The sequence below is a fragment of the Geotrypetes seraphini genome, chromosome 13, assembly GCF_902459505.1.
Source record: "Geotrypetes seraphini chromosome 13, aGeoSer1.1, whole genome shotgun sequence".
In the NCBI taxonomy this organism is placed as follows: Eukaryota; Metazoa; Chordata; class Amphibia; order Gymnophiona; family Dermophiidae; genus Geotrypetes; species Geotrypetes seraphini.
Window position 1 is genome coordinate 12,558,986 of NC_047096.1, and position 27,426 is coordinate 12,586,411.

Below are 27,426 nucleotides of genomic sequence, written 5' to 3' on the forward strand. Positions count from 1 at the left end.
GAAGCGCTCTTCTCACGTCCAACTTCATCAAAATGTGGTCCTGCTTCTGAGAACCTGAAGGTTGAAATACAGGCAAATGGATCCTCCTGATTCACAGGAAACGCTGAAACCACCTTCTGCAGGGACAGTGTGCAAGGGGAACTCCAGTTTCTGAAATCCTGAGGAAAAGCTCTTGATAAGAGAGCACCTAAAGCTCCGAAATATGCCACATGAATGTCACTGCAATGAGGAAAACCATCTTAAGCGTCACATCCATTAGGGATGTTACTTCTAAAGGCTTGGGCAGAGCTTTGTTGAGGCCTTTGAGAACCACGTTGAGGCCCCATGAAGGCAATGGTGGCTTAAGTGGAGGTCTAATGTGAAGAGCACCCTTCAGAAATCTGGCAGTGTCCAGATGAGATGCTAGAAAAGAACCACAGTCCCAAGCCCTGAAACAAGAGAGCCCGGTAATCTAGACCCGAAAGGAAGCCATGGTGAGGCCCTTGTCAAGCCTGCGTGGAGAAAAGCCAGTACCACCAAGATCAGAGCCGAGAAGAGCTCCACCCATTCTTGGACACACCAATGCTGGAAAGTTTCCAAGCCTTAGCGTAGGCATAAACAGTAGTCAACTACTTAGACTTGAAAAGGGTGGCAATGACCATGTTTGAATTTCCTTTATGCTCTAATGCTTCATGTTCAATAATCATGCCATAAGAGCAAAGTGATCCAGATCCTCCAGGCAGATAGGACCCGATGAGAGCAGGTCCAGAAGCATCTTCAATCTGAGGCCTTGGCTTGATCAAAGCTATATCAGATCTATATATCATAGCCTGCGAGGCCAATCTGGAGCTATCAAAATGACTTTTCCACCGAATGTCCTGGCCTATCATGGGCCAGGGAAGAAAGACATGCAACAGGACTCCCTGAGGCCATGACTTGACTAACGCTTCCAACCCGTTGCTTCGTTAACTGAAGAAGTGATCTTCTGCCTTGTTCTTTGCTATTGCCATGTGGTCTAAGTGAGGATGACCCCAGAGTTGAACAGTGGCATTGAAACACTGCCAGACACATTTGCCCAGATCCAGAGTCTGTCTATTGAGGAAGTCTGCCTGCACATTGTCCACTCCGACATGCATGACCAAGAGAGCCTGGAGAAGGCTCTCTGCCCGGTGGAAGAGCAAATGGCTTCCAGACACAGAAATGCACTCCTGGTGCCTCCCTGGCTATTGACATATGCCACCACTGTGGTATTGTTGGAGAAGATTCTGACCACTTGACCCTCGAGAGTCTTCTTCATTTTCACCAGAGTCAACCAAATGGCACGCAGTTCCAGCCAGTTGATCGACCACTTATTTTTGAGAGGGTGTCTTTAGTGCCCCTGAATTGGATGATTGTTGCAGTGGACTCCCCAGCCTTGGAGACTGGCATCTGTTGTCACAACCTCCCAGGAGGCAATCCGTAGAAGCATTCCCCTGGATAGTGACGGAGGTTGGAGACACCAATCCAGGATGGGATGGGGGAACATGGGGGAAGATATAGAAGCACTCAAAAAAAAAAAAACACCCTAATTCAGACCTCCCTCAATTCAGTCCTAAACATGTGCTGCAGCCTGCCTTAGCAGCTGAGAATGCCTTTTTCATGCTGATCTTTGGGTTTCTAGCCACACATGGAACCTGACATATTCCCACTCCTGCGGATGACTGATGCACTTACAGAAGAGGGGGAGGCAAAAAATGCAACTGGATACCCTATGAGACACCGCTGAACTTCCTAAGGGTGCCCCACAGCCTGCGCTTGAACCCCTGAAATTCAGTATATGAGCAAAAAACGCAGGGATTACCTTGAGCTCCAGAAATACTTGTGCAGACTGGCTTACAGGTACCACAAGGGATTGGCCTGTCAGCTGCAGACTGGAGTCTTCTGCTTCTCTACACAGGCAGAGCTGTAACCAAGGTGAAAGCTCCAAGCACAGAAAACAGGTCAAAAACACAGAATAAAATAAGGGAGAGAGCAGAATAGAACACTCCTGGCTCACCTGCAAAAGGGAAAAACTTCAGGTGGCAGTAGAGCTCACAGTGAAGTACGAGGGACACAGAAAAAATCGAGTGGATTCCTTCTGCAGATGGCTCGCGGTCATGGGGAGATAAACCTGCTTGTCTAGAATGACACACCTATTGCACTGGAATATATTTTTATTGTGGGTATCCTGGAAATCCAGCTGACTTGTGTCTTACAGAATTGGTTAAGGAACAGTTATTCTTTAGCACTCTCCAGACCAGTAGAGGTTAACTTTACGAATGGGTATATATCTAATCATGACCAGCAGGTGGAGACTGAAAACAAAACTTTGAGACAGTATATACTATCCTCCCTTCTCTATTTCCCTCAGTCTTCTTTCAGTCTCCAGCAGGTGTTGAGTGATCTGTACCCATCTCTCTTGGTAGGGCTGTTGGAATTTGTTTAGGGGTTTATTGTCCCTGTTTTTGGCCGGACGGAGCTTGGTCGGGCCCTGTTTGGGGGTCCGTCCGACCTCGGGGGTGTCAAACCCGGCGGGTCACGAGCGGGGTCCCTCCCCCCACTTCCTCCACCTCCCCACATTTTTTTAGAGGAGCCTCAGCAGTAAGCCTTGCCCCCTAAGTCAAGCAAGGCATATTGCTTCGAGAGCCTGTGGAGTCTGTTCTGTAAAAAAAAAAAAAAAAAAAAAATCCTGAGGTAGTGCTGGTCTGAAGGGTTGTTTCCCTTTAAGAAAACTGTATTTTACTGTATTTTTTCATGTAACCAGCACTTTTTTATAGCTAGGTCGCGTCTGGAGCAATTGTGCCCTTCTCCGGGGGAGTAGGCCACAATTTTAGTCCAGCCGCGAGGCACTCGCGGCCGGCCTGAACTCGGCGGTTTGGGTCGGTGAGGTGGTGGAGCTCCGTCGGCAGCGGCTGCAGGCGCCCAGAGCTCCCCGCCGATGGTGCCTCGCGAGTCGGCTTGGAGCAGTGGGGAAGCCCGGTCTTCCACAACCGCCCACGGAGGGATTCCCCGAAGGATTCCCTCTCAGCTGATTTTTTGACAGCTGATGCCGACTTGCCTGTCTTAGCGGCTGGGACTGTTCAGTCTTCTCAGCCGCTACAGGCCATGGAGGGAGCATTTTTGGCGGGAACTTCGCCATTTTCTTTGTCTGGCCCCTCCATTTTGTCTGCAACCTCAGGTGACCTTCCCCCTGTATGGCGAACACAGGGGCAGGTTTCAGCATGGAGTCCCTGGGGACCCCCAGGGGTTTTTTGCCCCCAATTTATTTTCTTTCTTTGTGCGGACTTTTGGGGGTCCCACGTGCGCCTGGGGGGTTTCGGGGGGGGTTTCCCTCCGCGCCCCCTATGGCTTTGCCTCCCTCTTTTCGTTTGGCGTCCCCTCTTCCTCCTCCCTCATCCAAGCGCCCGCGGGGGGGCTTGGATTGCGAATTGGTGGGCGGAGGAGCGTGTTGGCCTGGTTGAGGACCTGGCTGCTTTGGCGGGCTTCCAGGATCCTCTAGAGGGGACGCCTGTTGGCAGCGGGGCGGCGGGTTTCCCGTCTTCCAGAGCAGATGCGTCCGTGGTGCGCTTTTTTATTCAGAGGGATGAGCTTTTAGACCTGTGTAGCAGGTCTCCTTGGTGCTGCATTTTTGCAGTGGCGCCGCCGGAGACCCCGCGTATGGGGGCCCCTCTGCTTCAGGGGGTCTGTCCTGGTTCCCGCTCTTTTCCTGTGCGTCAGGATTTGCGGGATTTTGTGTTGGCGCAGTGGCCTATGGGCGCAGTTTCGTTTGGTGTGCGCCTTGGCTCTTGGGTATCCCGTCCCGGAGGGAGGTAGGGCTACCTTAATTTCGCCAATGGGGAACGCGGTGGTCTCGGCACTTCCTAAGCGGCATACCGTGCCTGTTATGGACGGTTCTGCTCTTAGGGTCTCGGAGGCGCGTGCGTTAGAGACTCTTCTTAAGTAGGATTTTGATGTCTCTGCCTTTGGGGTCCAGGCGGCTGTTTGTGGGGAGCTAGTCGCTCGCGCCGTGTTTCGGTGGGCTGAGCGTGTCCTGGATCGGGAGTCTGATGACTGGTCTCTAGTGGATCAGGAGGTAGCGAAGATTGCGATGGCTGCCTCGTTCCTCTCAGATGCTCTTTATGACTTGGTGCGGATTTCGGCTAAGTCTATGGCATGGCCGCGCGGCGTATTTTGTGGCTGCGCGCTTGGGCGGCGGATTCTGCGTCCAAAGCTAAGTTTACTAAAGTTCCCTTTAGGGGGTCTTTTTGTTTGGAGAGGAATTAGATGAGTTGATTCAGACTCTGACGGACTCGAAGGTGCCCCGTCTGCCTGAGGACCGTGCCCGCCCTGCGTCTAGGTGTGGGGCTGCCCGGGGGCGTTTGCGGGAATTTCGCAAGTATCGCCCGGGGCGTGGGGCTGCTTCTTTCCCGGCTCAGGGTTTTTCCCGGGGTCGGTTCTTCCAGCGCATGCAGCCCTTTCGGGGGGCCCGTCGGGGGGCAGGGAATCCCTCCGCCGGTTCCCCCGCTTCCCGTCCTGCGCAATGACTCCTTGCCGGCGCCCCCTTTGGTTCCGGTGGGGGCCCGGCTGCGCAAATTTTTCCCCAAATGGGCCGAGATCGCGTCCGATCAGTGGGTCCTTGAGGTGGTGCGGGACGGTTACGCTCTGGAGTTTACCCGCTCTCTGCCGGACCTTTTCCTCGCTTCTCCATGTCAGACTCCATGGAAGACGCAGGCTTTTCGTCAGACCCTTCAGCGTTTGCTAGATCTCGAGGCAGTGGTGCCGGTGTCCCCTACGGAGTGGGGCACCGGCAGGTACTCCATTTACTTTGTGGTGGCCATAAAGGAGGGGACCTTTCGGCCCATCCTGGATGTCTCTCGATCTGACGGAGGCCTACTTGCAGGTTCCAATTCGGGCCTCTCATCAGCACTTCCTTCGCTTTGCGATCTTGGGGTGGCACTTTCAGTTCTGTGCGCTTCCCTTTGGTCTGGCCACGGCTCCTCGGACGTTCACCACGGTAATGGTGGTCGTCGCGGCAGCCTTGCGGTCGGTGGGCATCCTGGTTCTCCCCTACCTGGACGACTGGTTGATTCGGGCAAAGTCGTTGCAGGAGAGCTCCCGGGTTACGGCTCGGGTGGTGGAGTTTCTCCGGTCGCTGGGCTGGGTGGTCAACCTTTCCAAGAGTCGGTTGGTCCCGGCTCAGCGTCTGGAGTGCCTTGGGGTTATGTTCGACATCTCCTTGGGGAAGGTCTTCCTTCCAGAGGCCCGGGTGAGCAAATTGCAATCTCAGATTCGCCTGCTTTTGGCGTCCCGGGGTCCTCGGGCGCGAGATTTCCTCTAAGTCCTGGGGTCAATGGCGGCGTCCCTGGACGTGGTGAGGTGGGCGCGGGCCCACATGCGTCCTCTTCAGTATGCTCTGCTCCGGAGGTGGTCTCCCCGGAGGCAAGATTTGGATGTTCCGGTTCCCCTGCGAGGCTTGGCGCGCTGCAGTCTGCGCTGGTGGCTCCGGGCCCCTCACCTGGTTCAGGGGGTGGGTCTGGATCTCCCGCAGTGGACGGTGCTCCTTACGGATGCGAGTCTCCTCGGTTGGGGGGCTCAGTTTATGGGCCACTCAGCTCGGGGCACCTGGTCCGCGGAGGAGGCCTCCTGGTCGATCAACGAGTTGGAGACCAGAGCGGTCAGGCTGGCGCTGTTAGCTTTCCACTCCCTTTTGCTGGGCAAGTCGGTCAGAGTCCTGTCGGACAATGCCACGGCGGTGGCTTATGTCAATCGTCAGGGGGGCACCAAGAGCACTCCTGTGGCGCAGGAGGCGGCTCGGCTCATGGTTTGGGCGGAGTCCCATCTTCTGGACCTCTCGGCTTCTCATATAGCCGGGGTAGAAAATGTTCAGGCAGACTTCCTCAGTCGTCACTTCCTGGATCCAGGAGAGTGGTTTCTCGGCGCCGGAGCGTTTCGGTTGATAGTGCAAGATTGGGGGCAGCCCCTGATGGACCTGATGGCCACGAGTGGCAACGCCAAAGTGCCCCGCTTCTTCAGTCGTCGCAGGGAAGGGCTGGCCGAGGGTCTGGATGCTCTGGTCCAGCCGTGGCCAACGGAGGGGCTGTTGTATGTGTTCCCTCCTTAGCCGCTGGTGGGCAGAGTGCTTCTTCGCATTGTTCACCATCCGGGTTTGGTGGTGCTGGTGGCTCCGGATTGGCCTCGACGTCCGTGGTATGCGGATCTGGTGAGACACCTGGTGGCGGTTCCTCTTCCTCTGCCTCTCTCGGACGACCTTCTGATGCAGGGTCCCATTCCCTTGTTCGACCCGTCTCTCTTCTGTCTTACGGCGTGGCTCTTGAAAGGGGTCGCCTTAGCAAGAAGGGATATTCAGACAAGGTGATCGCTACACTGTTGGGGTCCCGGAGGCTTTCTACCTCTCGGGCTTATGTGCGGGTTTGGCGTCTCTTTGAGGAATGGTGTCGGGCGCGGGGAGTGACCTCTTTTCGCGCTTCTCTGCCTAACATTCTAGAGTTCTTGCAGGATGGCCTGGATAGAGGCCTGGCTTGGTCTTCTCTCCGGGTTCATCTTGCGGCCCTGTCGACCTTTCGAGGGTTGGTGTCAGGTCAGCGTTTATCGGCTCTTCCTGATGTGATTCGGTTTCTGCGGGCGGCCAAGTTGCTTAGGCCTCCCCTACGGCCCTCGGTTCCCTCTTGGGATCTTAATCTGGTTCTCTCTGTTTTGGTGCGCCCGCCTTTCGAGCCCTTGGACGACTGTTCTTTGAAGGACCTTACTTTGAAGGCGGTCTTTTTAGTGGCCATTACTTCTGCTAGGAGTATTTCTGAGCTGCAGGCTTTCTCTTGTAGGGCTCCCTTCTTGGAGTTGTCTAGGGAGCGGGTCGTCTTGCGGCCTGTTCCTTCCTTTCTGCCGAAGGTTGTTTCTCCTTTTCATGTCAATCAATCGGTGGTTCTCCCGGTCTTGGGTGGTCGGGAGGGCTCTTCTGAGCAACGGCAGCTGCGCAAGTTGGATGTCGGTCGGGTCCTTCGCTCTGATGTGCAGCGGACCCAGGAATTCCGGAAGTCCGATCATCTCTTTGTCCTCCTGGCTGGTCCTCGTCGGGGAGCTGGCGCTTCTAAGGCTACTATTGCGCGCTGGATCAAGGAGATGATTGCTTCCGCTTATCTTCTGAAACAGCAGCCTGTTCCGGAGTTTCTCAAGGCTCATTCCACTCGGGGTCAGGCGGCTTCTTGGGCTGAGTCGTCGCTCGTGCCTCCGGTGGATATTTGTAAGGCTGCGGTTTGGTCCTCCTTGTATTCTTTTGTTAGACATTATCGGGTAGATGTTCAGGCGCGTCGGGACGCGGTGTTCGGTGAGCGTGTTCTGGTATCGGCCCTTCGGGGGTCCCGCCCGTGAGAGGGACTGCTTTGGTACGTCCCATTCGTAAAGTTAACCTCTACTGGTCTGGAGAGTGCTAAAGAAGGAGAAATTAGGTTCTTACCTGCTAATTTACTTTCTTTTAGCTTCTCCAGACCAGTAGAGGTCCCCACCCTGTCTGTTGTTGTTGTTGTTGTTGGGGCTGTTTTCGCGGGCAGTTTTTGTTTTTTGCTGCGGGTTCTAGTATTTTTCTAGGGCCGGGGAGAATTAAAGAACAGCGGCTGTGGCTCGGCTGGCTTAGCTGGCGAGCTGTGGGGACATTTTCCTTCGGGTATTTCTCCTCTGCATTTTCCAACAGCATTTGGGTATGTTATTTGTTACTCCTGTTCGGAGTATTGTTTTCTTCCTGTTTTCCAGTTCTTGGTTCTGCTTGGCTATTCGGCAGACTGAGGGAAATAGAGAAGGGAGGATAGTATATACTGTCTCAAAGTTTTGTTTTCAGTCTCCACCTGCTGGTCATGATTAGATATATACCCATTCGTAAAGTTAACCTCTACTGGTCTGGAGAAGCTAAAAGAAAGTAAATTAGCAGGTAAGAACCTAATTTCTCCATCTATATCAGTGTTCTTCAACCACCGGTCCATGGACCAGTGCTGGTCCACAGAAATTTCCTGCCAGTCCACAGGGCCAGCACGTGCATCAGGAACAAAACAGTGTTCTTCAACCGTCGGTCCACGGTGCGATCGATGCGGCGTTATCTTTGAGCCAGCTCCCTCTTCCTAACTGATTCAGTGCACAAAGCCACAGGCAGTGGCTCCTACGGGCATCCTGCGCCTGAACCGGAAGCCTTCTCTCTGACGTTGCAACATCAGAAGGAAGGCTTCCAGATGAGGCACTAGAAGTGCAAGGTGCAATTAGTACTATTATGGGGGCAGGGTCTGGGGTGGAGATTGGGTAGAGATGGGTGGGATCTGGCCCACGACTTAGCCCAGTGTTCTTCAACCACCGGTCCACAGACCGATGCCGGTCCACAGAATAATTCTTTTATTTCTGCCGGTTCATAGGTGTAAAAAGGTTGAAAAACACTGATCTATATGATCTACCCCAGAGTTACTACAGGAAATGGGCAGCTTTACTTCCTTTATCTGTTAACATCTTCCAACAACATTTGCAAGTTTCCATTAATGGAAGGACCAAAAAGTTGAAGATTTTAGTTTGAAAATAACACTTTGTACAGCTTTCCATTATTTTCCCTTCTAAGCACAGATATAACCTTGCACAATGTAACCATCTCTTGGAAAAGGTGAATAAAGTAATCAGAAACAAAGGTGAATAAAGTAATCAGAAACAAAGAAGAAATGGTTTTAATGAAATATATTAGGGCAAACAATCTGTAATACAACAGTCCAAACCCCATTCTTTTATATATAAAAAAGTTACATGATGAGCTTATTGATCCATTTGGTATCATGTTCTATTGTACTGTTACATGCATAAGTTCATACAAGTGTTTCACATTTGTGACCATCTCTAGATCCACTACTTTAGTCCCTTTCTCAGAGTATCATGTACTATTGTACTGTTACTTGTAAATCATTTATGAATATTCATTGTTGATATCCTGAAAACCTGGCTGACTAGGGAGTTCCTAGCACATATTTGGGAACCACTGCTCTAGTTGGTAGCTGAATATAAAATCTATCATTATTAGCTTTTACCCTGTACTCCCTTTCTCCCATGTCCTGCTATAATGTTCTATCATAATCAAACATAATCAATACAGAACAGTCTTTTCAGCATCCAACCAGCTAGGTCTGGTTGCATGGAGCCCTGCCCAGTTGAAACAGAGTGTATAGCCTGCTGGACTGGCTTACATGAGTGTTTGTTTTATCCTATTTTAGGAAGGCCTGGTAGTCTAGTGGAGTTTTAAGGGTCGGGAGCAAACCCCATTTGTTCCTGTCCTGTGCTGCTACCCCACTTGTAATGACTACCAAGACTTCCTGGGGGTTAGGGGAGGTGTTGGCTTAGCTTGGAAGGCAATTTTTTGATCAGGAGTGGGAGGGGAGTTTCATTTTCTGGTTTCGCCTTTTTGCTAAAACAGAGTAGCCAATTTTGGTCGCAGATTTGGTTTCAGTAGAAACCACATATCCTGGATTGGTTAGGCTCTAATCCATTCTCATGCCAAATGTGAACATTTTATTTATTTCAATGTTTTTCCTCTACAGGTTCGTCACACAGACCCAGAAGATCCAAAGAGAGAGACGGTAGTTCAACTGTTAGATGACTTCAAAATTTCTGGTGTAAATGGCACACGTATCCTTTAAGGAAAGAGATCACCTAAGCAGTTTTGTAGTGGTGTATAATTTTAAATTGGTGGGAGGGGAGTGGATTAAAGGGTAGTTAATCTTTGTAGACTAACACTGTCTCCATTTCATACTTAATTTCTGCTACAGTGTTATGCGATGACTCTTACTAGTAAGGACTTAGTCTGTTGTGCTTAAATCTGAGAAACAATAATTCTTCAGTGTCTCTCCAGACCTGCACAACTCACTGATGGGTAATAGCTCACCATGACCAGCAGGTGGAGACTGAGACAAACTTTTGGCTGTAGTACAAGTGGGCTGTGCAGTCCCTAATACACTGCTCTCAGTCTCCAGCAGGTGGTGATAAGCTGTTGCAGCCTTTCCTGGTTTAGTGTAAGGCTGTTGGAAGTTTAATGGCCTTCTTGTCCCCGTCTGCTGCCGGACTGAGTTTGGGGTGACTCTTTTGGAGGTCCTTCCAACCTCGGGGGGAGGGTGGTGTCACACTTGATGGGTCGAATCCCTCCCCCATTTCCTCCACCTCCCCAAAATTACTTTTTGTTGAGGTGCCTCAGCTGTAAGCCTTGCCACCGATAACGGCAAGGCATATGGCTTAGAGTCTGTTTAAAAGAAAATAAAATTCCTGAAGCAGTGCTGGTCTGAAGCGAAGCCTACAATTGATTCTAATTGCTAATGGACATTTTTCGTTTAGCTTAATCACGTTTTGCGCAATGAGCACTTTTAAAGGGAAAAAGTGCTCCAGAGGTCAATGCGGCCTGTGCTCGCGGTGTGCCGGCCGCTGCGAAGGGGAATCCTTGTCGACTTCAGGTGCCGGTGTCCAGGGATCCCTTTTGTGAGTGCCTTGCGTGCCAGCAGCAGGCAATGGAGAAGCCCACACAGGGATTCCCCCAGCAACCGATGGTCAGGGAAATAAGGTTTCCCTTACCGCCGATAGTGCTGGGAACTCCCTTACTGCTGCTACCATCATGCCTTCTTTATCAGTTGGGCAGTTCAGGCCTCTTTGCTGCTGCAGGCCTTGGGGGGTGGTATTTCAGCGGGTTTTGCACTGGTTTGGGTGGGAAGCTCCTCCATCTTGTCTGCAGTCTCAGGTGACCTTCCCCCTAGCTATAGCAGAGTCTCGATAATCCGGGTCTCAGTTAACCAGCACTCTCGCACAACCAGCAAAAAAAAACACTGGTGGTTTAAAAAAAAAAAAAAAAATCCCCCAAAGCACCAGCAGCAGCGTCCTGAGCCACAAAGCCCTCCCTCCCTTCCCTCTCTGTTTCTTACCCAAAGTGCAGCAGGCAGCAGTCCTGAGCCATGAACTAATTCCCGCCCCCTCTGTTCCTTACCCAAAGTGCAGTGGTCAGCAGGAGGTCCTGCCAGGGCTGGCTGCGTGCAGCCTGTTTTTGAGGCTGCCTCTTGCTGACTGCTGTGTTTTGGGTAAGGAAGGGAGGGAGCAAGGGAGTTCACAGCTCAGGACCGCTGCCTGCTTCTGCCACTTGGGAGGGAGGAGGGCTTTGCGGCTCAGCACCACTGCCCCACTGGTGCTTTGGGGGAGGGAGGAATTTAGTGTAACACACTCTCAATTAACCAGAAAAAATCTGATATCCACCAATCCCTGTGGGTGCTGGATAACAAGATTCTACTGTATATAGTTTGTTTTGCTTTCTAGCATACTTGTATATGGTTTCCTGTTCTGTGAGATTGCTCTTAGCTTTTCTACAATTGCTGGAAGACCAGTTTAATTTAACTGGGATTTTGTGCCGAGGCTGACTTGTTTTTAAAGATACAGATTTTGGGGATTTTTTTTTGGGGGGGGAGGGGGCTATCTCTTCGCTTTGTCTTAATCATTGATAAAATATAATGAAAGGAAAGGGGGGGATTTATTCTTTATGCATTGTTATTGATTATGATAAGTGTTTAACCTGCTGATTAATGTATATATACGTTTCTGCACTTTTGTTGACCTTAAAAATCAATAAAGATTTATGGGACTACTAAGTAGTTTCCTCAACTAGTATAATGGAGAGCTTAATGTCCTTATGAATAAACTTAAAGCAAAGGAATGCACCTACTTTACTTATATAAAATAAGGCATCACTTGGGTACATACAGCTCCACAGAAGATATAGGAACGCTGAGATGCAGTTTTTGAGTAATCATGCTGTCTATACCTAGATTATTTTTCTCCTTGACATACTTCCCTTGTAGATGTCTGTATGGTATTTGAAGTTTTGGGACATCATCTTCTCAAGTGGATAATAAAGTCAAACTACCAGGGTTTGCCCCTTCCCTGTGTCAAGAGTATCATTTTTCAGGTACTTAAGCACTATGGAAGCCTCCTTGACTCCAGCTGGATGGAAGAGGCCTGTTTGTCTCACCATTTTTGTTGATGCCACTGCTAGAAAAATGTAGTTTCATTCATAAAGCAGGTTTGTTTTTTTTTCTATTAAAGAGTCAAAATTTTCAGACAATTCCTAAAGATTACTTTTTTAAAATTAAGAACATGTTATTTCAAAATATTGATAAAAAATGTAAACTGTAGGGTGTGAATGGAAGATAAAATCTGTTCCTGAAACTGAGCTGCTGACTCTGGTGGTGCAGGACAGTCACACGAACAACTGGGACTGAATTGAGTGCTAATCGAAGAAACATATTGTTCTTTCTTTAAAGTATAAGCTAAGTATAAGCTAAGTGGAGACCTGTGAAGAAACAGGCTCCACACTGATGAAAGAGTTTTCTTTCGATCACTGCAAAGTTTGACTATGTTTGTGCAGTTCCTCTTACTGGGCACCCAGTCCTACATTGGTACAGCCCTTTATCTTCCATTCACATCTGCAAGGTAGAATGGCACAATAAAAATAGGCGAACGGACATGAATTGAGATTTTACTATTAAGACTCCGACAGTGAAGACTACTAAACAAATAAGATAAGTTTTTGTGGTCGAGTTTTTCAAATTTTGATATTACACACAGTATTTGATGCAGATTTTTTGAATAAGCATTACGTATTTAAAACCACATCTTAAATATTGAGTGATGTAGGGTTTATAGTATAAAATAGCGACTAAAAAATAGCACTTAAAAAATAGTTTAAAGGCCAATGATTGGAGCAGGAGTATTTCTACTACGCGGATTGTTTCAGTTTGTGACTGCATTACCGTGCGTAGGCTCCATTTCTGAGGCCGTATAGGATGCCTTGATAAGGCTTGATGAAGGCTTGATAAGGCTTGATGAAGGATGCCTTGATGAAGGCTTGACAATACTGTTGTGTATTGTTTGATATTGTGGTATTCTTTTGTATTTGTGTTATATACCATTGGGTTATATTACAATAAAATTAGAACATGTGATTCGGAAATGAGCTAAGTTGAAGTTCACATTACAAAATATATTAAGAAATTTTGAAGAAATCAACATTTTTTATGAATACATGCTATCTGTTCAGAAATATTCATATTGTTAACTAGCGTCAAAAATCATTTGAAATAACTTTATATAAACTCAGGATGGAGCAATGATAGACATTGAAACACATCTCAGGATTTTCCCTGTTCGTGATTTCTATACCAGCTAAAGGTTCTGAGCTCCTCTTGTAAATTTATAAAGTATTATTTATGATTTATTGAGTGCCCCTTGTTTTTTTTTTTTTTTGAGTGGTTCATCACTTTGGGACCCTATTTAGAATTTGCTACTACTCAGCAGCTCCTTGTGGGTAAATATATCAGGGGATGCTGGGGAGATAAAATTCCTTGATGAAAGCAAGGAGGGCTTTATGGAGCAGCTGGTTCAGAAACCGACAAGAGGTGAAACAATTCTAGATCTGGTTCTTAGCGGAGCCCATGAATTGGTGCTGGGACCACTTGATAACAGTGATCATAACATGATCAGATTTGATATAATCCCTGGAATCAGTTTACACAGCAAATCTAATACAACAGCATTTCACTTTAGACAATGATAACATGAGGAAAATGGAATTAAAAAAAAAACCCACAAAACTTAAAGGTGCCGCTGCAAAGATCAACAATATACATCAGGCATGGATGTTTAAAAAAGCCCAAACTAGATTTATTCCATGTATTAAGATATTGCTAACTGTGCTTTTTGGCATTTGTATTATCTTATTATAAATATAGTCCCATAAGTTCTTTCTTTTTTTTTTTATAATTTCTTTATTCATTTTTTCATATTACAACAAGTGTATCAGAAAAATTTATATGATCTTATAAATACACACTTGATTTACCTTCATGAACACTTTAACTACAACATATATTTATATACTTATTTTATAATGTTCTAAATAATATGTAATTCATTTAATATGTATGACCAATATAAATAAAATAAACCCCCCCCCTCCCAATCCCTCTCTACCTATTTCAGAAAATCTAACCTAATCCTTTAAAATGTATTAATTAATTCATACATAAGTTCTGATTTTGTAACCATTTAAAATCGCGGAGTGTTTTTGTGGACACCCTGTATATGTAAGCATGGATTAATGAGAGAAAATCAACATGGATTTAGTCAAGGGAAATCTTGCCTCACCAATCGACTGCATTTCTTTGAAGAGGTGAATGAATATGTGGATAAAGGTAAACCGGTTTATATTGTGTATTTGGATTTTCAAAAGGCATTTGACAAAGTACCTCATGAAAGACTTCTGGGGAAATTAGAAAGTCATGGAATAGGAGGTAATGTGTTACTATGTTACTATTATGGATTAAGAACTGGTTGAAAGACAGAAAACAGAGTAGGTTTAAATGGTCAATCACAATGGAGAAGTGTAAATAGTGGGGTCCCCCATGGGTCTGTGCTGGGACTGATTTTAACATATTTATCAATAATCTAGAGATGGGAATAACTAGTGAGATAATTAAATTTGATGACACAAAGTTGTTAAATCATAAGAGGATTGTGAAAAATTGCAAGAGGACATTGTGAGACTGGAAGACTGGGCATCAAAATGGTAAATGGCGTTTAGTTCAAAATGATGTTTGTGGGAACTATAGTTACCATATATCCTCAAATATAGGATGAGATTTTTGGGCCAAAAAAAATGGCCCAAAAATGGGGGTCTCATCCTATATTCGGGTCATCACCCAGTGTCCACCTGATCCCCTCCCGGACTTGCTGCAGCCTGGTGTAGGCCTGGACAGGAGGAATCTCCCCCATCTTGGATGATTTTTAACACATTTATTTACACACACACACTTATTTTCATATCCCCGGCGCTCCATACATGCACACTTTTTTTCATATCTCTGGCGGTCCAGCATTGTATGGGCAGGAGTGAGCCCCTCCCTCATATCTCACAGCCAGCATGCAGGAGCAAGCCTTTCGAGTTCCCGTCTGGCCCTGCGCCACTCCTGAATGGCTGCTGCTAGAAGAACACACGTCGGGATGCTGTGGAGCTAAACAAAAGGGGGAACCCGTTCTTGAAAAAGTCTTCGGGCAAAACTTGTTGAACCTTAAGGTCCTTCCTGAGGTTTGAATGAAGAAATAGCTAAAGCTAAGTACATAAGTTTTAAAGTTGTATGAGAAAAGTTTATTGATTTGCACAAAACATAGAGTATAGATCACAAGCACTTTAAAAAACGAAGGTCTGATGATGAATAAAAGCCAGAAAGAGAAACAAACCTTCAAATAGTTTGGCTGGTGGTTGGCTGGAACTGAAGACCATAGAGGTACTTAGAAATGCATTATCTAAAAAAAAGTTTGCTTAGAAATTAGGCACTTTGAAGTTTACTATATGCTGTTGTGGACTGATGGTGTTTTTGTAGTCTGCCATATTAAAGAATAGAGGGGTGTAGTCAAATTGGGAGAAATTTTGGGGGCAATAATAAGAATAGAAAGAGCAGAGTATCTGTGTAGTTGCTGAGTCAGATAAAACAGACTGGCAAATAAGAAGACCGACTGGACACTAGGAGACCTTTGCACATGCCCAGAGAATGCTCCAGATTTTTCTGGTTTCTTGTGGAGCAGATCTGATTAAGTATCATCAGGTGATGACATTCACTTGTGTTGATGCTGCTGCTTACCAGGCTTGTTCATGGAGAAATCCCCATTCATCCGTTTGAAGGTTATTTGGCTTACTAACGTTGAATATGGTTCTTTTGTAGTAATATCTCCAAATAAGTTTTGTGCAGACCATGATAGTAAAGAACCTCACTCTTAAGCCAGGGTATATGGAGTATGGTCCAGTGTCTCAAATTTGCTTCCTGCTGCCAATATTTACTGTAGTACTACATGCCATAGAGTACTTCCTTCTAAAGTTCATAAGATGTACACTGTAATATGTTTAGACAGTGTATCAAAGTGTGCATGGAAGTTGCTTTTAATTGGACTTGTTATCCAATACAGTGGAAATTAATGTATTTTTCTTTATGCTACATTTTCTTGGTTTCTTAACTGCTTGTTTGGTAATTAGAGGATCATCTTTCCCATACAATTCTCCTTTTTATCCCAGGACAAGCAGGCACCATATTCTTGACTGATGGGTGACGGCACCGACGGAGCCCCGGTATGGACAATTTTAGAGTGATTGCACTCTAAGAACTTGGAAAGTTCTAGCAGGCCGCACCGTGCACGCACGAGTGCCTTCCCGCCCGACGGAGGCGCGCGGTGCCCAGTTTCTTAGTTTCCGCGGAGCTAAGAAGAAGCACTTTCAACGGCTGTTAAACTTTTTTCTCATTTGCCTTCCCGCTCGCGTAAACCTTTTCGGAATTTGTATTCCCCTTTTTTCTTTTCTTTTTTTATAATTTAAAAAAAAATAAATTTTTTTTTATTTTTTCCCCTCTCTTTTTCGGGTTCGCCCCGGCGGGGCCTGCTGCCACCATCGAGGCCTCGGCCTTCGATTTGGCAAAAGCCGTTTTCATGTTCATGCCCCCCCAACCCGGTTTTAAGAAGTGCCAGCGGTGTGCAAGGGCCATTTCCCTCACTGATCCGCACAACTGGTGCTTACAGTGCCTGGGTCCTGACCATCGGGCGTCCACCTGCACCCGCTGTGCCACTCTAAAAAAGAGAATGTTAAAAAACCGCCAGATCCAACAGCAACTTTTATTTGGTACCGAGATGTCTGATTCGGCGGCACCGGTCCTGACTTTGGCCCCGACGCAGTCGGCACCTACCTCATCGACGCCGCGCGACACCGTGCCGGGGTCGCATCCCTCAGGTAAGCCGGCTAAGAAGCCTTCCCCGCTGGAGCGTCCTCCGGTCTCAGTGGCAGCGAGCCCAATCCTGCCGACCTCGAGGCGCCCGCGGAAGCGCTCCGCTCCGATTGAGGTTAGCCCTTCGACCTCGGGTTCCTCTTCGGAGTGTAGAGCGGCACCAAAGGTACCGCAGAAGAAAAAAGTGGTACCGGTGCCTTCGCTGGACGAGCGAATTGCCGCCGTCCTGCAAGTACAGCTTAAAGAGCAATTGCAGCAGCTCCTGCCTGCTCTTCTGACACCGAGCCTTCCAGTCCCGGTCCGGTCTGAGCTACCGGTACCGGCAGTGGAACAGCCTCTTTTATCGGCATCCACTTTGTCGGTACCGGTACAAACAGCTTCCTCGGTATCCATGCCAGTTTTAGCTCCGGAACCGAGGTCTTTACACAGGTGGTGCAAACTTCGGCACCAGCACGCCCGATGACATCTCCCGGTACCGTTTCTCAGAGGTCTGGTAAGTCGACTCACAAAACTCGACACCTAGAACCTTCCACACCGGAGTCACGGGACCGTAGCTTTCAAGTGAGGGACCCTGATCTGTGGGGTGATTCAGAGGAGCCTTTCCTCTCTGAGGGAGAGTGTTCGTCAGGGGACGAGGATCCTTCTGGTTTAGATCCATCCTCCAAACCTGATGCAACTTCTTTCACCTCTTTTCTCAAAGAGATGTGCGACTCTCTCTCTATTCCCTTGGAGGCTGAATCCAAAAAATCCAAGGCATTTCTCGATGCACTGCACTTTGACCAGCCTCCAAGGGAATTCTTAAAATTGCCTCTTCATGATATTTTGCGAGAGACTTTCTATAAAAATCTAGAGACACCTTTGACCATTCCAGGAGCTCCTCGCAAACTGGACTCCTTATATAAGGTCATACCTATTCCGGGCTTTGACAAACCGCAACTCCCCCATGAGTCTTTACTGGTAGAATCTACTTTAAAGAAATCCACGGGGGCTAGTGTGTACGCCTCTGTCCCTCCTGGCAGAGAAGGTAAGGCCATGGATAAGTTTGGCAAACGGTTGTATCAGAATGCAATGCTAGCTAATAGATCTGGGAACTATGCTTTCCATTTTTCGTTCTACCTTAAGCATCTCATTCAAACTTTGTCAACTTTTGAGAAATACCTCCCTGACCGTAAAAGATCTGCCTTTCGCCAAACTTCTTCATCGCTCTTACAACTTCGTAAGTTCATGGTCAGATCAATCTATGATACCTTTGAGCTGACCTCTAGGGCCACGGCTATGTCAGTGGCCATGCGGCGACTGGCCTGGCTTAGAGTTTCAGAACTCGATGTCAATCACCAAGATCGCCTGGCCAATGCACCTTGCTTGGGGGATGAGCTGTTTGGAGAATCCATGGACTCCACTACCCAAAAGCTCTCGGCTCATGAGACTCGGTGGGACACTCTCCTTAAAACGAAAAAGAAAACTCCACCTACCAGGCCTTTTCGCCAACAGTCGGCCTACCAGCGTAGATTTGTGGCTCGTCCTTTACCACAGGCCCCGCAGCAACCCAGGCGTCAGAGGCAGCAACAGAGGCAAGCTGCTAGACCAGCACAGCAGCAACAACAGGTGAAGCCTCCCCTTTCACAAAAATCCACTCAACCCTTTTGACTTGGTTCTCCAGGACATAGCCAGTCTCCATCCTGCCGCCCACCTTCCGCAGCCCATAGGAGGACCCCTTACTCTTTTCATAAGCCATTGGGAAACCATCATCTCGGATCAGTGGGTCCTCAACATCATTCGCCACGGCTACTCTCTCAACTTTCAGACACTTCCTGCCCAAAGTCTGCCAAGAGAGTCTGCTTTGAACACTCCTCAGGTTTCACTCCTTCTTCAGGAAGTTCAATCCCTCCTCCTTCTGAACGCCATAGAGGAAGTTCCTCTAGATCAAACAGGAGATCTCAGACCCATCCTAGATCTTCGCGATCTCAACAAATGCTTGGTCAAAGAGAAATTCAGAATGCTCTCTTTAGCCACTCTTTACCCTCTTCTCAATCAAGGCGACTGGCTATGTTCCCTCGATCTCAAAGAAGCATACACTCACATACCGATCAATCTGGCCTCCAGACAGTACCTACGCTTCATGATCAATCGTTGTCATTACCAGTACAAGGTGCTACCCTTCGGTCTTGCCTCCTCTCCAAGAGTGTTTACCAAATGTCTGATTGTGGTGGCTGCTTTTCTACGTTCCCACCACCTTCAGGTGTTTCCTTACCTGGACGATTGGTTGATAAAGGCCAATTCATCTCAGACAGTACTCCAGGCCACCAACCAGACCATTCTATTTCTACGTTTGCTGGGGTTCGAGATCAATCTACCCAAATCTCATCTCATCCCCACTCAGAGACTTCAATTCATTGGAGCAATCTTGGACACAGTCCTCATGAGACCGTTCCTGCCGTCCAACCGTCTTCAAACGCTTCAATCTCTATGTCAGCAGGTGCTTCCACAACGTTCCATCTCTGCCAAGCAAATGATGATACTCTTGGGTCACATGGCCTCCACAGTTCATGTCACACCACTTGCACGTCTTCACCTGCGCACTCCTCAATGGACCCTAGCTACCCAGTGGTCCCAAGCGATGGATCCTTGCTCACGTCACATATCTGTAACATCATCTCTTCGTCAGTCTCTACAATGGTGGTTGATATCCTCAAATCTCTCCAGAGGTCTTCTGTTCCATTTACCTCCTCATCAACTTGTCATCACCACCGACGCCTCCCCTTATGCCTGGGGAGCTCATTTGAACGAGTTCCAAACTCAAGGTCTTTGGACAGCTCAGGAAATGAAGCATCACATCAATTTCCTGGAACTCAGAGCAATGTTTTATGCCCTCAAGGCCTTCCAGCATCTTCTCTTTCCTCAAGTCCTCCTGCTGTGCACAGACAATCAAGTTGCGATGTACTACATCAACAAGCAGGGTGGGACAGGCTCTCGCCTCTTGTGCCAAGAAGCCCAGAAGATTTGGGCTTGGGCCACAGATCACCATCTATTCCTGAAAGCTATCTACATTCAGGGAGAACAGAATTCCTTGGCGGACAAGCTCAGCAGAATTCTCCAGCCTCACGAGTGGATACTCGATCCTTTAACTCTGCAGTCCATCTTCGCTCAGTGGGACACTCCTCAGATAGACCTCTTTGCAGCTCCTCACAATCACCAGCTGCCCCTATTCTGCTCCAGACTCTCCTCACCGTCTGGCAGCGGATGCATTTCTCCTCGATTGGTCCAATCTGTTCCTGTATGCTTTCCCTCCTCTGCCTCTCATGTTAAGAACCTTGTTCAAGCTCAAGAGGGAATAAGCCACCATGATTCTGATTGCTCCACGGTGGCCCAGGCAACATTGGTTCTCCCTTCTACTTCAGCTCAGTTCCAGGGAACCCTTTCTTCTTCCACTGTTTCCTTCTCTGCTTACACAACATCAGGAGACCCTTCTACATCCCAACCTCCAGTCTCTGCACCTGACAGCTTGGTATCTCTCGGGCTGACTTCGACTGATATTCTTTTGTCTCAGCCCGTTCGCTCCATTCTGGACGCATCCAGGAAACCGGCCCCCAGTGGAGACGTTGTTGGATTATCTTCTTTCTTTGTCTGACTCTGGCCTCAAGTCTACTTCCATCAGAGTCCACCTCAGTGCTATTGCTGCTTTTCATGAGCCAGTCCATGGAAAACTCCTCTCAGCTCATCTCTTGGTGTCCAGATTCATGCGGGGTCTTTTCAATGTGAAACCACCTCTTAAAGCCCCTCCTGTTATCTGGGATCTCAATGTAGTTCTTTCCGCCTTAATGAAGCCTCCATTTGAACCTTTGGCTACCGCTTCTTTCAAGTTTCTCACTTGGAAGGTACTTTTCCTTATTGCTCTTACCTCTGCCAGGAGGGTCAGTGAGCTACATGCACTAGTTGCGGATCCACCTTTTACAGTCTTCCATCATGACAAGGTGGTTCTGCGTACACATCCAAAGTTTCTCCCTAAGGTTGTCTCTGAATTCCATCTCAACCAATCTATTGTTCTGCCTGTCTTCTTTCCGAAACCTCACTCACATTCTGGAGAACAAGCTCTGCATACTTTGGACTGTAAGCGGGCTCTAGATTACTATTTAGAGCGTACTAAGCCCCACAGATCATCTCCCCAACTCTTTCTGTCCTTTGATCCGAATAAATTAGGATGTCCTGTTACTAAACGTACGTTGTCAAATTGGCTTGCAGCGTGCATTTCATTTTGTTATGCTCAGTCCGGACTGACACTGGAAGGTTCTGTCACGGCCCATAAAGTTTTAGCTATGGCAGCATCTGTAGCTTTCCTCCGTTCCACTCCTATTGAGGAAATCTGCAAGGCTGCTACTTGGTCCTCAGTTCATACTTTTACATCTCATTATTGTCTGGATGCATTCTCCAGACGGGATGGACACTTCGGCCAATCTGTTTTGCAAAATTTGTTTTCCTAATGGCCAATCTTCCCTCCATCCCTCTTTTTGTTAGCTTGGAGGTCACCCATCAGTCAAGAATATGCTGCCTGCTTGTCCTGGGATAAAGCACAGTTACTTACCATAACAGGTGTTATCCAGGGACAGCAGGCAGATATTCTTGCGTCCCACCCACCTCCCCGGATTGGCTTCTTAGTTGGCTTATCCTAACTGGGGACCGCGCGCCTCCGTCGGGCGGGAAGGCACTTGCGCGGTGCGGCCTGCTAGAACTTTCCAAGTTCTTAGAGTGCAATCACTCTAAAATTGTCCATACCGGGGCTCCGTCGGTGCCGTCAAGAATATCTGCCTGCTGTCCCTGGATAACACCTGTTACGGTAAGTAACTGTGCTATATGGGGTTAAATCAGGGGTCTCAAAGTCTCTCCTTGAGGCAATCCAGTTGGTTTTTCAGGATTTCCCCAATGAATATGCATGAGATCTATCTGCATGCACTGCTTTCAATGCATATTCATTGGGGAAACCAACTGAATTGCGGCCCTCAAGGAGGGACTTTTGAGAACCCTGGGCTAAATGATATGTGAACTTGGCTGACAGGTTAGAAGTAGCTTGTCTATGGATTGGAGCATTCATATCTTGAGGAGGTGGCTTTTTAGTAGGAGAATCACAGGGTACATCTCAGCTTCTGTGTGCCTCCCCCCCTCTATTTGTCAAACTCCAATCACTACCTATTCCTAATTACATTTTTTTTGCTCATTTTTGCAGGTGTTACAAGGTCTAGATTACTTGCATTCAAAGTGCCAGATAATTCACACAGACATAAAGCCAGAAAACATTCTCCTATGTGTGAATGAGCAGTATGTGCGCAGGCTTGCTGCAGAAGCCACTGAATGGCAGCGTTCTGGAGCTCCTCCGCCATCTGGTTCTGCAGGTGAATTTTTATTTGTTGTTTGTTTAAATAGGTACTAATGATATGCAGAATACAGTATAATACAAAAATCTAAGGAAAATTCAGAACTTTAGCAAATCTCCCTTCCTTCAGCATGACCTCACATGTGGGTGATATCCAAACAAACCCGGTATGGACACTGCCAAGTGCACTGTCACTTAATCTTTTTGGCAGTGCCCATACCATGTGTGTGCCAATGCCTTCCTGCCTGATGTTGGCTCATGGGACCATCAGTTCTTAGTTTTCCACAGAGCCAAGAAGCTGTCTCTTCTGTTTCTGCTCGGTGTAATAGATGTCATTCTAGACAAGCAGGTTATCTCCCTGTGGCCGTGAGCCTTTACAGAAGGAATCCACTCCGAATTTTTTTTGTATCTCTCCTACTTAACTGAAAGCTCTACTGTCGCCTACAGTTTTTCCTTTCTGCATGCGAGCCGGAAGGAGTGTTCTGCTCTGCTTTTTTCTTTATTTTATTATGAGTTATTTTTGCATTTCTTCAGATTTTCTGTGCTTGAGCTTCCTTGTTTCTGGGTCCAGCTTTGCCTTTGTGAAGAAGAAACAGTGGTCTGCAGCTGACATGCCAATTACATGTAATACTTCTTGGCCACTGTTGTACTAATCACCTTTGTTTTACTTCAAGCACTAATTTCAACACAAGGCTGATGTGGTTAAGTGAACACTCAGACCCACAGCTGAGGTCCGGTGAAACAAGTTCACGGGGCAGCTGTTAAGGAGACCATCATAGTTGTTCACAGTCTCCTCCACCAAACAAAGACTAAATAACAGAAAATAAAACTTAAATAAAAATAAAATCATAAATTTCACAACAACTTAACTTTGAATGGTGTAGATGGTACACATAACTGCTCCGGGCTCCTCCGTTTATTCACAATACCGACCCCCCAACCTAGGTTTCACCCGCTGGCTTCTTCAGGAGGGGTACTACAATTACAAGATAACTCAAATCAACACTGCACCACATAGCTTGCTAACTTAATAAACACTACATTTGAAATACTCAATGTACACACTCTCTCTACAACTTACCGGCACAAACACTCCATACTGCTCACACACGCACTACTGACAAGAAGAACTTCCCAGCAGGCCACGCTTTAAATACACTCCCCTTTTACTACCTACTACATCATCACTTCTGACATCATGATTGATTATAATTGAAACCATTCAATATCATTGTTTAATCCTGTGGGGGCCAAGGTATGCCATTGGAATATAAACTTCTGCTTCAAATAAAGAAGATGTTGAGTGATATTTCCAGATTCTTTATAAGCACACATAAGAACAGTATATTGTAATTCCTCAATAGAGTGTTGTTGCTCAATCCAATGGCTCACCAGGGGGGCAGTTACACGTTTGCATCTTATATTGCTCAAGTGTTCGGCAATGTGGATTTTAATAGCACGCCGGGTATGTCCTATGTAATACAGCCTACAAGGGCAAATAATGCAATATATTACTGCAGATGACAAACAATTAGTGCCTGTTCTTAAATAAAATTTCTTACCCCCTGTTTGAGGAATTACCACTTGGTCAGTGTTGAGGACATGAGGGCAATACACACACTGATGACAACGTACGTGAGGACCCTCTCTGTTCTGTTGGACAGGGTCACGATGTTTCAAAATCTGACCTAAATTCCGGCCCCTAGTATGGGCAAATAAAGGGCTGTTGTTCAAGCTCTCATGTACCTGCAGCACTGGCCAGTGTTTCAAAATGATTTTTCTAATTTGTTGACTTCGATTGGAATAAGGCAATACACATACCACGGCTCCACTATTCTCCCTTTGTTGGGGACGAAATAGCCACTCCCGCTGACAGTTACGGGCTCTCTTCCATGTCCGTTTAACTACCCGGGGAGGATAACCTCTCTCCATAAACTTTGTGTATAAAAGCATGGCCTGCTGCTGAAAATCCCACTCGTCAGAGCAGATCCTCCGCAACCTTAAAAATTGTCCCACCGGGATACTATCCCTAAGGGGTTTTGGATGATAACTGTGATAATGTAGGAGAGTGTTCCGATCGGACGGTTTCCTATAAAGGGTAGTATCGTAACACACTTGAGAGTTGATCTGAGATTTTACTACTTGGATATCCAAAAAGGATACCTTATCACTACTTACTTCATGAGTAAGAGTTATGTTGGGATCTGCCTGATTCAACTCATTTAGGAATTCCCCCAATTCGTCACACTCCCCATTCCACAAAAAGAAGATATCGTCTATATACCTTCTCCATAGACCAACTTTACTAAACCATCTAGAAGTGTAGACATGTTTATCTTCGTATTCAGACATGTAGAGGCAGGCGACGGACGGGGCCACCGTGGCCCCCATGGCCACCCCCTTAGTCTGAAAGAAGAACCTATTTGCGAATTGAAAAAAATTTTGACACACCACGAATTCAGCTAAAGTTCCTACTAACTCCTTCTTTTGAACTGAAATATTGGATTTACTGACTACCTGCTTGATAATTGCCAGGGCCGCCGATTGTGGCACGTTGGTATACAGGGCGGAAACGTCTGCAGTTACTAACAGTTTACAATCTTGACCCTCACATCTCTGCAAACATTGCAGGAAGTGAGAAGAGTCCCTTACATAGGACTGAACAGTACCAACATGTTTATAGATAAAACTATCTATAAACCTTGACAGAGGTTCCAGCACTGAACCAATTCCAGCCACAATCGGACGGCCCGGAGGGCACGTGAGAGACTTATGGATTTTGGGGATGAAGTATATATATGGGATTTCATGGAATTCCACATTCAAACATTTAAACTCTTTAACTGTGATAACCTCAGCTTGACGCGCTGTATTTAGTATGATATCAATTGCATTCTTGATATCCTTAGTGGGATCAATATCGACTTCCCTACAGAAGCTTACATCTAATAATTGCCTTAAAGCTTCCATACAGTATCATGGTCCTGTATCACTATCCCACCGCCTTTATCGGCGCGTTGGATAATGATAGTAGGATCCTGCTGTAATGACCGTAGCATGCTGAACTGCTGCAAAGATAAATTAGAACCACATTTTAATTGTGATTTTTCAGCAAGATCAACGTCCCTCAATATTGCTCTCTCGAAGGCTGCTACAGAGACATCAGGCGCTCCTGGAGGAATCCACTTAGATTTTAATTGATAACCTGATTTCTTTTCTCTTCTCTTTCAGTGAGTACTGCCCCCCAGCCCAAACAAGTAAGTATGCAAAAATGGTAAGTGTTTGGGAGGGGGTTTGAAGTTTTTTATTTTTAATATTAAGTGGGAGTGAGGACAGAGGAAAAGCCCATCTTGTTTTATTATAGTCAAATCCAAAGTTTTAGGCTTCAACTAGTTGATTCAAGCCCCCACTACCACAATATGATATAGCATCCCATTTCTTCCTCATACTTGTTTAGTTAAGCCTTAGTTAAGACAAAAGCCCCAACTGAACTTTTTGGAGAGTTTTATTTTCTTCTGGAATTTGACACTTATGCTTTTTGGGTTGTTTGATTTCATTGTCAGTACTTTGTTAGCTTTATAATGCGTAATCATCACTGAAATGCTTCTAGCTATTACTGTATTTGTGTGGGTGTCTACTTATTTTTCCATTTTGTCTGCTGCAGACAACTAAAATGTCCAAGAATAAAAAGAAGAAATTGAAAAAAAAGCAGAAGCGTCAGGCAGAACTGCTAGAAAAGCGCATCCAAGAGATTGAGGAGATGGAAAAAGAATCTAGCCCTATCCAGCAGGAACAGGAAGAAACAGATAGCCCTCTTGCTACGCCTGAACCACATTGCCCCCAAATCAAGATAGCAGTAGAGATTGTAGGTATGAATCTGGGGAACTGGCATTTGAATCTGGCTTTAACCAAGTAGTGGTTGAACTAAAATCTGAGGAGCCTTTATCCTTTTTTTCACTCCTCTCTTTAAAAAAAATAATAAAATTCTTGAGGTATTAGTTAAAACTCAGGCATTACAAGAGAAATGCAAACAAAAGTATAGAAGAATTCAGAGTTAAATACACAGTTGTGAAAATATTCCCATTAATACTTCATCATTTTTAAGAAATGTTTTACATTCAAAGAAACCCAATTAATTCCCCCAATCCCTCCTACCCCACAGTCCTCAATGCAAACATGAGCCACTGAGTGGAATACAGTAAAATAAATGAATATATTATCCTCTTCTCCCCCCTTTTTAGTGCTGAAATTGTGAAAAGGGTGCACATGACTAGGTGGTTAACTAAGTTGGCAGTATAAATCAGAAGAAAGCACAGGAGCCTTCAAAAATTGAATTAAGTACTTTATCCCATAGATCAGCTATGTGGTTTTGAATCTGATTTTTTTTTTTTTACATATAAATTACCAGAATTTTCAATTATTGTGAAGGACAGTTCCTGTTTACTGATGAACTAAACTTCTTATCTTAGCCCGTTCTCTTTCTATTATATTATTTAACTATTTCTGTCCTTTTCCTAGCAAATCTAGTGATGGAGGGTAATCCAGAGGGATGCAAGATGGAAACGAATTGTAATGGACTGGAAAGCAATATCTGTTCAGACTGTAAAAAGCAAGTAGCGGAGCAGAAGGATGAGGATCATCACAATGCAAATGATACCGATATACTTCCCCTCTACCCAGAGCAAGGTGATCACATTGGCTGTAATTACAACCAGTGGAATGGAGACTCCCAGACCACACCAGAGGAAGAAACAAACCCATGTGAACACCTAATTTCAGAGGGACCAGAGTCTGCGGTTTGTCAGTCATCTCCCATTGAAGCTCAAGCATTTAATAACGAGAACATCAACCAGTTACAAGATAGTATCCAAGCAGAAATTCCTTCTGAGGATGAACATAGTTCTGAGACAAAAGGTATTGGAAGAGTGCTGCTGTACCTTATTAGGACTCTTGATTTCTGACTTTAAAAAAAAAATGCAGGCAAGCGGTGATCTTATTCTTTAGAGCCTGGGATGCTAATGCTTGTCTTATTGCTTTATATAAGTCTGCCATAGAATACCTTGAAGATATTTATCTGCTTTAGAGGGCCCTATCTGCCAGAAGTTATTTCTTGGAGTTTACTTTGACTTGTGTTTACAACTCTTGCTAGGATTTAAAGAAACAGATTTCAAACTCAAACTGATTTTGAGTTCAGGTAACCACAGCTTCTTTAGCAACTCTCCAGACTGGCCCATTTTACTGATGGGTAATAGCTCACCA

The 27,426-nt window shown here is 46.3% G+C and overlaps 1 protein-coding gene across 2 annotated transcripts in view; it reads left to right on the plus strand.

The window, feature by feature from the left end:
- SRPK1 (SRSF protein kinase 1) overlaps window positions 1-27,426 on the plus strand; it is an 82,855-nt gene that overhangs the window by 16,863 nt on the left and 38,566 nt on the right. For both annotated transcript variants that reach the window (XM_033917541.1, XM_033917542.1), the window contains 6 exons: window positions 9,549-9,636; window positions 11,838-11,944; window positions 22,021-22,186; window positions 25,399-25,424; window positions 25,832-26,036; window positions 26,686-27,081. In XM_033917541.1, the coding sequence (XP_033773432.1) occupies window positions 9,549-9,636; window positions 11,838-11,944; window positions 22,021-22,186; window positions 25,399-25,424; window positions 25,832-26,036; window positions 26,686-27,081 (988 nt within the window). The remainder of the gene's footprint in view (window positions 1-9,548; window positions 9,637-11,837; window positions 11,945-22,020; window positions 22,187-25,398; window positions 25,425-25,831; window positions 26,037-26,685; window positions 27,082-27,426) is intronic.